General features: G+C 47.1%; 1 protein-coding gene across 5 annotated transcripts in view; it reads right to left on the minus strand.

Annotated features, from left to right (window-relative positions):
* Positions 1–12027, minus strand: part of LOC142665953 (oxysterol-binding protein-related protein 2-like) — a 201928-nt gene that overhangs the window by 14309 nt on the left and 175592 nt on the right. For all 5 annotated transcript variants that reach the window (XM_075845790.1, XM_075845792.1, XM_075845791.1 and 2 more), the window contains 3 exons: positions 8027–8159; positions 5293–5368; positions 2079–2213 (listed from right to left, as the gene is read on the minus strand). In XM_075845790.1, the coding sequence (XP_075701905.1) occupies positions 2079–2213; positions 5293–5368; positions 8027–8159 (344 nt within the window). The remainder of the gene's footprint in view (positions 1–2078; positions 2214–5292; positions 5369–8026; positions 8160–12027) is intronic.

Below are 12027 nucleotides of genomic sequence, written 5' to 3' on the forward strand. Positions count from 1 at the left end.
TGCTACAGTTGGATCCAGTCTAGGTAATCCTATGTGAGCTAAACAGACTGGACTTCAGACTGATACATTGTAGCAAACTCTCATGAACAGAAGAGATTTATGGTTATAAAGTATTTTGCTCACAGACTTGTGAGAAGTATTTGGTCTGCATGTAAATAAAAATGTTCCCATTCACTGACGGCAAGCAGAGGTCTGGAAGAATTGATACACAAAGTATATTAGAAAGTTGTAGAACTTTTTATTATTCAACGATTACGTTTTATTTACATCAAATTCAGAAAACCCCTTCAGTTTAGACAATATAATCCTGTGTGTAGGCGATAGTTAACCTGTAATGGACTGGTTGACCTCAGTACAGACCCTTTGTGTCATGTAAAGACCACACCTGTTCCACTTCCCCGCAAGCTGCACATTCCAGCGTAAGATCCCAGGCACCGGGCCAGCGTACATGTAAGAAATAGTTCATATTCCAGAGCTGCTAGGTGTGTTCAGTTATATAAGCTGCTGGGATCCCAATTATACAATTATTATTACAGATTGTACCTATTAAATATAACTAGTTCCTGAAATGACCCTACCTGCGCTTGCTGTGCAGTGCTTCCACTAACTCTCCCTCATATACATAGCACACAACTGTTCTTGCCTTGTTCTAGATCATGAATCAGCATGAGATCTGCTCTGGACCTATAACAAGTCTGTGCAGCATGGAGAGGCAGCCTCCGGTATAGCAAATAGAACGGTCTGTGATTTATCCGGTACATGTACCCAAACAGTGGTCACCCAGTCAGGAAGTCAGGTGGTTGCTGGGCAACCTGATCACAACTTGCACAAACCACTAGGGGGGGGGGGGGGGCTTAAAATAGAATCTTCAAAGTTATGGAATAATAATCAGAAGTTCTAGAATTCCACCCAGAACATGGGACAACTTTATTTTCTGATCTTTTTGGTCCCTTTGAGAAGTTGGTCAAAGATTGGGAGTTGTCAAAATAGACAACATGTTTGTGCAGTGTACTTTTTGTTATCGTGTAGTCTACTACGCAATTCCATACCTTTTTTCTGCGGTATACTGACGTATGCCAGCCTGTCGGAGGCCAAAAATACACTCTTTTGGCCTCCGTCTGGCTAATGTAGCCCTATAGGCACATTCCGTAATGTGAACAGGGCCAGCAGACTAGGGCCACCAACTAACGATACAGTGGTGTCACCTTGATATTTCACCCTATATAGTAGTGTGGGCCAAACGGTGGGGTAGGTACAGTAATCGCATCCAGAATTGTTCAGCTCAGCGTGCCCACCACACAGAAGTACCCCCAAAATTGTGCCAGCGGTGACAATAAAATAATCCCATAGAAGTGTCTATAGAGTAGTTCCATGTTAATACAACACAATTGTCTTCCACGGTCCTGCATCTACATTGAAGGAACTTACATTTGAACAGCCAATCAGCAGCCACTCGAATGTAGTTCCCTTTTCCTGTGCCATCCTCTACGGTAAGAGATCAGCACTGATCAGAAGTGATTTAGGATTACTCTTCTCTATCTTGTCAGATTTGTGGCATCCCAGGACAGTGCTGGGAATTCGGGCACCCGGCCTCTTTCGCTGCAAAGCAATGGGGTTCTGGAGACACCTAGCGCGCTAACCCTAATAATACAACACCTTACCACTCCCATTGCTATATAGACATCTGCTGCAAAACCTCATTGTTGCTTTATGGCTGAAATGTCTCATACGCATCAAGTAAGATTTATGCAAACAAAATCCCAACTATACCAGCGTCACATCCCCCGCTCCCCCCTTTAAATGAAGCTCGCTTAGGAAGGGGCACGCATGCCTCGCTGTTCTGTTATTACGGCTTCCAGGCCTCGAGCGACAGATCGATTCCTGTTGTTTACAGATGATGTCTGACGGCAACGGTTTTAAAGATCGGCGCTGCCTGTTACGCCTGCTACCCTGGGGTGAGATTGCAATGTCTGCACGCAGCCCGAGTGCCGAAACCTTTTCCAGCTCGGTTATGGCAGACACAAAGCCGGCTGTAGATTTATGCAGGAAGCGTTGCGGAGCGCGTGCCGGATACTGACCTGCATTCTGAGCAGGGGATCGGTGTAGGAGCAGGCTTTGTTGAGCAGGTATGTGTGCTCCATATATTCTGTGATTCTTTGCAGGAAGCTCAGGGGCTCGTTAAAGACGATCGGCATGGTGATTTTCGACAGTTCCTGGAGGCAGAAAGAGAAGGATAAGAAACGGCGAGTGGGCAAGCGGCTCCTGCGATATTTAAATCCTTATCTGCCATAAGGAGGGTCGTGCACCTTATGAGGAAGGAAATAAAGTGTAAGAAAATACATGGCAATTATGGCTGCATTTGGAGGTTAAACCTTTACATATACTGACAGGTACTGGGAGACAGCCAAAGAGCATTGCCCAGAATATCGAAATCATCTCGTCACATTCTACTTAGCCCTTTCTTAAAGGGGTCGTATGAGAGTAAAATTGAAAAGTTTCCATTTTTATTTTTTTAGAAACAGCGCCACTCTTGTCCAGAGGCGGAGTCTGGTATTGCAGCTAAGTGAACCCCTACAACTTCTATTAGCTCTACTGACATGTCTGTTTCCTTAAGTACTTGTATTCTTCATGAAATAACAATTCGGAGCTTTTCTCATAACTCTGCATTGCGCTGTTCCTCTGTTGCTCTTCCTGGAAATGTATGAATAAATTGACAACTGGGTGTTACCATTCTCCTGGTCAATAGGGTTTTCTGATACGCAGATTTACGCACTGATTAGACAGTGTCAGAAATAGTCATGCCTTCCAAGAGGAATAACAGATGAACAAAAAAATTCACGGTTTTAAGAAAAGATTCTCTAGAATTATTATTTTACGGGAAATGCAAATTAAACAAAGAGTGGCTGTCAGCTGTCTAAGTTGTATCTGTTCCCGAGAAAGCTGGGTGGCAACCAATATGGCCTCTATTACAGGTTTTGGGGGGCGTTTTCCAGCTTCGTCCAGAACATTGACATGGTTATGCCGGGATATAGGAGCCGGGGTACATCACTTCATAACAGTGCACTTTAGAATATTTAGGGACATCCCCTGGGGGAGCTGTAAGGGCGGCCATATGAATATAAACATCCTTCGATCAGTTTCTAGGAAAGCTGGGTAACAAACCATTACAGAGGTTGATACCCAGATTTCTCAAACTACTGAATGGCAAAAGTGCCCAGTTAGGCAGATATAAAATAGGGGAATATTCATTGCTGCACATTTGCCATTCAGGAGTTTGGAAAAGCTGGGAGATAATGCCATATAAATGCCAATGTAAAACAGAAGATTAGCTCCCCTGTAGTATTGTAAACTAATACGTAGATGTCCCGTCCCCCCCCCCCCAGGCTGTATGAACGAGGATTCAGGCTGCAAAGCCATTAGTCATAGCCATACTGACGGTCACCCAGCTTTCCCAGGAACAGAAAAGAAACTCAGGATGGAAATAAACTCAAATGTGGCAATTTATAGCCCTGCAATGCTCTTTTTCAGCTATAGTTTTCATGTTTTCTCTCTGTCTACTTTAGTAACTGGCCCATTATCGCAGCAGGAAGGGTGTAAAATTGACCGCAGTGCCCACTCATACCAGCGCAGCTCGAAGGTTGCCCATTTTGGCTCTATTACAGTACAGTCAGTCTTTACCTTGGACAGACACGGCTCCGGCATCCCCGCCCTGGCCCTTATCTAACACACAGAAGTTCTAATCTGAATGATTTGGGTGTGAGAGGAGAACGCCGGGTGCAAGTACTGCCCATTATTATCTATATACTAGGAGGATAACCCCGGCACTGCTCGGTCTGGTACATAATATCCAGATTAAGTCATTTCATCATTGCCTTGTTCTTTTTGCAGGGGATTACAGCCGGACAGAATGCGGCACCTGTAGCACGAACCGATGTCTGGATTATAACCCTCATTATTTCATCAGTATTTTCTCAGTTCACATTGATGGCTGCCATATTATGGGAGGAGCCCAAAGTCTTTTTTTCACCCGAAGCAAAAATCCAGCTCGCTTGGATATGCCATAACATTCTGATCGTTGGAGGTCCGACCTTTGCAACCACCAATAATCATTAGAACAAAGGGTCCACGGAGCCTTCGGCCGATTCCCTGATTTCAGCGACACCATTTGTGCACGGGAACGGCAACACAGCCCCATTTAAAGGGGTTGTCCCATTATCAAATCTTATCCCCTAACCACAGGATAAGTGATAACATGCTGATCAGTGGTTTGACCGCTGGGACCCGCACCAATCACGAGAACGGGGGGTTCCGTTCCTCCAAATGAATGGAGTGGTAGGTCGCGAATGCGCCCGGCTGCTCCATTCAATCTATGGCACTGCCTGCCGGAGATGGACAAGCGCTGTACTCCGCTATCTCCGGCAGTCCCATAGACAGTAAATGGAGCGGCAGTGCGCTTAGTTCATTTGGAGGAAAGGGACCCCTGTTCTCACAATCGGTGTTCAGAACCCCACCAATCAGCATGTTCCTGTGGTTAAAGGAAAACATTTAATCTTGGGTCAACCCCTTTAAGTGAAGCTTCATTTTTAAGGGGGTTTCCAGTTTAGAAAACCCATTTTCATACACCCTATCAGGGAATTCGAAGTTGGGGGTCCTCTGTTCAGGATCTTCATCTCTTGGTCAGAGTGAAGTGTGTGTCTCGCTCTGAAGGACCTGTCCTGTATTACACAGACAATCTATTAATATGAATGGGCACTGTGTAATGCTTCATTTCTCCTGTGGTGGCGCTGCAGGGAAATTAGACACTTACTGGCAGGTTTCCCCACAGATTACAGCTGATCGCTGGAGGTCCCAGCATAAGGACCCTTTGTGATCAATTTATAGTCAAAGGACCCCTCTAACAAGTAGGGATATGCCTTTACATACCATCATTGGAACAGCCCTTTAAAGCCCCATGGCCAAATATAAAATGTTAGAGCTATTATTCAATGCAATCACGTGCTGAGGTCACGTGATCATATACATGAAGGGACTATAGATGACGTGAGAAGAGACTGCAGAAATTTACCATGACGGCCCAGCGGGGGACTAATTGAAAACTTCCATCGTTTTGCAAATAGTGTATAAATAGGACTCAAATAAAAAAAATCTACATTCCTGAAAAAAAACAAAACACCTTCAACACTACGGTTAATGATGTTGATGTTGACTAAAAGGGATCTCTGCAGAATAAAGACCGGCTAAATATCCCTCCACATATGCTGCTGACATAACGTGGAGATCTCTCCAACTTACCAGTCCGATGCACTTCTTCAATATGCTCCACACACTGAAATTATTTCTAGAAAACATCGGGGCAGGCAGGGTGGTCCTGAGAAATGCAAAGGAGCAAAACAATTGTTAGTGCTATACTATAACGGCAATATATATATATATATACACTGCTGCTAGATACATTAATGGCATATTGATAGGATGGTGGGGGTCTGACCAGAGGGACCACCAGCAATTGCAAAGGTACAGATACAAGGTAGCCACTATTATAGTCAATGAGAACTGAGCGAGGCACGAAGCTCGTAATAGAGCCGCAGCCCCTGCCCTTTAGCAATATAAGGGAATCCCAGCAGTCGGATCAGGCATTTATGACATATCCTATTGATACATCATCGATGTACCTGGTGGGAAAACTTCTCACATCATCCATCTGCTGTTACTATTAGTACATTCTGAATATGGACACAGCTTTGCAAGATAATTCATAAACCAGAAATGATTTATTGGATCAAATTTATGCAGGGACGAAGTGTCGTATTTTAATTTAAAAGGACCATAAAGAGTGTAATAAAACATGATAATAAATCTCACAAAATTGAGTAAATAGGAAGGGATGATTGGGGCATTCACCCCCTTCCATCATATATAATGCAATGAAGAGGAGCATCATAGTGTCAGGTAGGTGTGAGCAAGGCAGTAGTTAAATGTTGTGCAGGGGCCAGATCTGGGAATCAAATGTAACGGGTTCAAAACGTACTACTAAAAATCCTGCCAAGTCTGGATGGCAGAGACAAGACGGCAGGATTACAGATTTGATGGGTGACAGCAATGTCTTGTCAACTACACCACGCATCAACACCGAGCGGTGATTAAAAGCTTTGTGTCTGAGGCCGTGTGAGCCAGGGATCCACACTGAGTTTTACAGAGAATTTCAACACCTTTCTTAGTTCTATTTTAAGGAAAGCCTGGCGACACAGCGAACATTGCCGTTTGTGAAAGGGAATAGTCATATCCTGACCCACTACTTCTCACAGCTGAGGGTTCGTTACAATTGTTACAATCCTCTATGAGCGAAATAAAATAGGAGCACAACTCCCTCTCCTAATCCTGATAGTTTGCTACAATGTATCAGTGTTGGTAAAATGTATCAACCTGGAGTCCACACAGTCTAGCGGATCGTCTATACTGCATACAATTGCAACAAAGCCTCAGCTGATGTAGAGAAGCATTAGGTCTGCAAAGATTTTCGGCACCAGCAGGGATTGTGACCTAGCTTCACCAACAACCACCACCAATGACAAATCTGACTACTTATACAGCGATACATCCTCTTCCTCCTTTACCACTGAAAACGCAAGGCAAACTTTCCATTCAGAAACCTGGGAAAGATGGGTAAAATTTATGGGAAAGCTGTAACAAGAAGGCTGTGCATGCCACAGGGATTCAAAACAATGCCAAAGAGAGAATCTATGTGTCATGCACCGCCCCCTCCAGCCCCCAACAGAATGTATATTGCCTGGAGTGTTCCTTTAATCCACAGTAGCACAGAGTATTTAAAACTACTTTGCTGACAAGGGCAGAATAATGTTCTAGGGATGTATATGGGGATCACTAAATTGCAACAGCTGCACATTTTAATGCATGTTATAAATGAGAGGAAGAGATAGGGGAGATAGCAGCAGATAAGATGTTCTGCAGACAGGTACCGGGGCGGGTGACAATAAGTTCACCTATATCTTATCTAACTAGATACAGCAAATCTGTGAATCCAGAGATTACTCTCCGCCTCGCAACAAGTCCAGGCTGGGTCTAGCGATGGAGTCACTTTGTAAATCCTCTGAGTTTACGTGATGTTTTCTTCTCCAATCACGCCTAAAGCTAAATTCAGAATCCTGCTGGTTTCCGGTTACTAGAGAGCAGTGCATTGTGGGAGCTCAGATGACAGTTCGGACTCAGCTGATACGCTACATGTCTGACAGCAGGGTCGAGCTAAACGGCTGTCTGTTTCCAAGGGCAACCAGCAGGACTTTGAAGGCTGCTATGATCACCAATGGAAGAAACAACACGATGTAACGTAAAATTGATACAAAAACTGTAAAGCAAATTATTTAAAAAAGTTATTTTTTGTACTTTATTTTTTTTTTTAATCTGATCGACACGGATCAGGTTTTTGTAGCCCCCGAAAATGAATCATCATCCATGTAATGCATGGACACGTCAGAATGGTCTGGCACATAGAGTAGGTCCCGAGCAGGGACACCCCTCTATGACATCCACATGCCCTAATAGGAACAGGGGCTCTTGCTCTGTCTAACTTTTTCCTCGTCCCCTTTAGATGGTAAGCTCTTATGGCCGGGCCCTCTCTCTCTCTCTTCTATCTCATTATTTCCTGATGTTCATTACGTCCTTGTGTATGATTTCTGCTTTTCTTGATTTTAAGTCATATCACTACTTCAGAGGAAGTGGGCAGACCTCGGCTATAGCTTAGCAGGGGGTTCCCTCTCAGAGAGCCCCCATCATTAGCTCTCTGGGTCCTAAAAGCTGCTGCTCAGTCACACATGTAAATGTCTCCAGGGATATCAACACTGGAGATTTTAGTGATCTTGGGGGAATAGATGTTTTTCTGAAATGGCTGATAACAGGGAACAATAGACTATTCAACTGCATGGTAAATAGAAAGTAGTGAGGTTGTAGGGTAAAAGTCACTTTAAAAAAAAAAAAGCTGGGGAATAAAAAAAATTAAATAATGACTTACCGATGCTTCTTCACCCCATTCTCCTGAGGACCCCTCTCGTCTTCGGCCGCCGTGTTCTGGTCGGGGAGCGTCATCACTGCGATCCGCTGGCTGGTGTCTGCGAACTCTCCGGATGAATTGTCAGAGTCTGTGCCTGTCAGGGAGAGGAGGGCGAGTGTTACGTACGGCTGACACTGAACCCTGCTCTGCTGGCAGAAATACATGAAGGTCAGCCCAGTTTTTGTGTCATCTTTCTGTGTGTGAATATTGTGCAATAGCGAGAAGCGCTCCCCGCTGACATGTCACGACTGAAGTCCAGACATAAACCCTTTCCTGACCAAACTGCAGCCTCATCGCAACGACCTCAGATTTTACATCATCTGCTTTACGACGCTCACAATTATATTGACAAAAGTCAAATCAGTCCTATCACTATAACAATGAAGCGCGTGCACAGGTTTTCTTTGACCTCTACTCTTTGGATCGGACGTACAGCGTCGTCCTGGAGCTTCTTGATTTATGAATAGAATTCCAGAACTTCAGTGAAGACTGACACTTGGGCAGCATAACAATGCAATGCTGGGTGATAACTGATATTGGCACCGTTATGGTGAGTATAGTGGTTGTCCACCAACACAGACAACTACACCGCCAACGTCTTGCCCGGTCGCCAGCCTCACTACATTACACAGTAACCTCTGTAATTGTATAGATTGATCTTTCACTGTATTATTGGATTTATCTAATGACTCTGGAATATCTCCATAGAACAAGACGTACTAAGTAGCGTCAAAAAGATATACAGATGTAGCAGAGCTCAATCTGTCAGTAATCTGTTTTGTTTTTTCTGTACCGGGACACTTTGTGGAGGGAAAGTAATTTAGTTGCTGAAGTCCTATGTAAAACTACACATGGAACAGTGAGCTGTGCCAAGTGACTAACTCAACTCTGCTACACTGCTCTGTAACTCATATTAAAATGAGTAACCAGCACAGGGCGCCTTAAATGAGATAACCAAGTTTAATATACTAATCTAATAGCGGTAGGAGACTGGGGCCTGTCAGGTGATCCCTCTTGGCCAATCAGCTTTGCTTACAGGTGGCGCGCTAATTTAGTCCTCTGGGAAGGACCGGATCAGGGGGTGATACTGGTCCCCCAAATCTGTGCAGCGCCCAGATGTTACATAAATGAACAAGATTTGTAAGATGCTCATTCACATTCTACGCTTCATGCATTAGGGTCGGTCATGGGCAGCAAGGGACCAGGGTCGGTCAGGGGCAGCAAGGGACCAGGGTCGGTCAGGGGCAGCAAGGGACCAGGGTCGGTCAGGGGCAGCAAGGGACCAGGGTCGGTCAGGGGCAGCAAGGGACCAGGGTCGGTCAGGGGCAGCAAGGGACCAGGGTCGGTCAGGGGCAGCAAGGGACCAGGGTCGGTCAGGGGCAGCAAGGGACCAGGGTCGGTCAGGGGCAGCAAGGGACCAGGGTCGGTCAGGGGCAGCAAGGGAGCAGGGTCGGTCAGGGGCAGCAAGGGAGCAGGGTCGGTCAGGGGCAGCAAGGGACCAGGGTCGGTGAGGGGCAGCAAGGGAGCAGGGTCGGTCAGGGGCAGCAGGGTCGGTCAGGGGCAGCAGGGTCGGTCAGGGGCAGCAGGGTCGGTCAGGGGCAGCAGGGTCGGTCACGGGCAGCAGGGTCGGTCACGGGCAGCAGGGTCGGTCACGGGCAGCAGGGTCGGTCACGGGCAGCAGGGTCGGTCACGGGCAGCAGGGTCGGTCACGGGCAGCAGGGTCGGTCACGGGCAGCAGGGTCGGTCACGGGCAGCAGGGTCGGTCACGGGCAGCAGGGTCGGTCACGGGCAGCAGGGTCGGTCACGGGCAGCAGGGTCGGTCACGGGCAGCAGGGTCGGTCACGGGCAGCAGGGTCGGTCACGGGCAGCAGGGTCGGTCACGGGCAGCAGGGTCGGTCACGGGCAGCAGGGTCGGTCACGGGCAGCAGGGTCGGTCACGGGCAGCAGGGTCGGTCACGGGCAGCAGGGTCGGTCACGGGCAGCAGGGTCGGTCACGGGGCAGCAGGGTCGGTCACGGGGCAGCAGGGTCGGTCACGGGGCAGCAGGGTCGGTCACGGGGCAGCAGGGTCGGTCACGGGGCAGCAGGGTCGGTCACGGGGCAGCAGGGTCGGTCACGGGGCAGCAGGGTCGGTCACGGGGCAGCAGGGTCGGTCACGGGCAGCAGGGTCGGTCACGGGCAGCAGGGTCGGTCACGGGCAGCAGGGTCGGTCACGGGCAGCAGGGTCGGTCACGGGCAGCAGGGTCGGTCACGGGCAGAAGGGTCGGTCACGGGCAGCAGGGTCGGTCACGGGCAGCAGGGTCGGTCACGGGCAGCAGGGTCGGTCACGGGCAGCAGGGTCGGTCACGGGCAGCAGGGTCGGTCACGGGGCAGCAAGGTCGGTCACGGGCAGCAGGGTCGGTCATGTATAGTAGGATGGAGCCGGTCAGGTGCAGCATTAGCATGTATGTTAAACACAGCAGAGCCAAGTTGTCTATTTGTTACAAGATATCATGATTACAATGGGTTACCTGTGGTTTTACATAGGACTGCAGGTAAAGCTACAAGCTCAGAGCTTTATTATGACTGTCAGATAAGGCAACGCCAAAGACAATTTCAGCTCTACTACATCTAACACTGAGGTACAACACTGACATACTAAACCATCGTTTAGACATACATTAGATCAAAGCACCCAATAGTGTGGTGCCAGTCAGCAGGCATCTGGGTAATGCAAGGTTGCCAGTGGTCTTTTTGCTTTGGCCTTGTTCTCAGGACTAATAGAGGGTGGGGGGGGGGGGTTCCCATCAAAGATGAAAATCAAACATAGCCAGGACCCGACCAATGGGACTCTAATGGGGGGCCTAATTAATCTTTTCCCGAGAATACTTTATAAATAAATTGTAATTGATAGATCCAATTTCAACAATTTGTTCTGAAAACAGCGCCACACCTACCCACAGGTTGTGTCTGGTATTACAGCTCAGCTCCATTAAAGTAAAATGAGGCTGAGCTGCAGTACCACACACAACCTGTAGACGGCTGTGGCAATGTTTTTGGAAGACAGCAGCCATGTCTTACTATTCCCTGACAACCCCTTTAAGAGTTGGGGGGGGGGGGGTCAAAGCTGTCCAATCAATCTCATCTCTATGGCTAGCTTCTGGTGAAGTGCCAACCCAGCCACAGACACTGCCCCCGCCCTCAGGTAGCGCTGACATAAGACATCTCTCGGCCGGGCAATGCTTTGCAGGTCTCTGGGTGATATCGCCCTCTGGTTGTTTTTCACATAGAAAATTAAAAAATGATATTTGTGTGCGCAGCGCGGCGCCGGCAGAGCCTTCAGCGGATGCAAATCACTTTATTTATTTATTCATTTATTATCTATTTTGCATTTTCTGACAAGACCTGAAAGTGCGGTCCTTTCTGCTGAATATCTAGTACATGTTAATGATTCCGCCAGCGCATCGTACGCCTGTCTGATAAATATCTACAAACACATATAAACTATGGAGGGAGAGAGGCGGGCACGGGGGCAGAACAGGGCAAGTAGAAACAAGAATAAACGTTAAGAGGAAAAGCTACAGAAAAGAAAACAAAGTATTTACGAAGGGAGAAATAACTAAATCACGGATACAAAAAAGAAAGACGCAGAGGCGGCCATTATATAGGGGGGGGGGAGCCTATATAATAAATAGGGCTTCACTAAAAAGAGTAGAGTTACAGGACTGCCTAATGTAAATGGGACCTGGTAGCTCTCCTGACATGTCCGTTTTAGTAAATGCTTGCATCTGGTCTTATAACTCAACATTGTGTCGTTCCTCTGTTATTCCTCCTGGAAATGTATGAATAAATTGAAATCCCTGTCCAATCAGAGCTGCCAGTATCAGACTGTGTAGAGAAACACCCTATTGACAAGGGGAATGGTAACGCCCACTTGTCAATTTATTTGTAGATTTCCAGGAGGTGTAACAGAGGAACACAACAC

Source organism: Rhinoderma darwinii, chromosome 13 (assembly GCF_050947455.1).
Source record: "Rhinoderma darwinii isolate aRhiDar2 chromosome 13, aRhiDar2.hap1, whole genome shotgun sequence".
Classification (NCBI taxonomy): domain Eukaryota; kingdom Metazoa; phylum Chordata; class Amphibia; order Anura; family Rhinodermatidae; genus Rhinoderma; species Rhinoderma darwinii.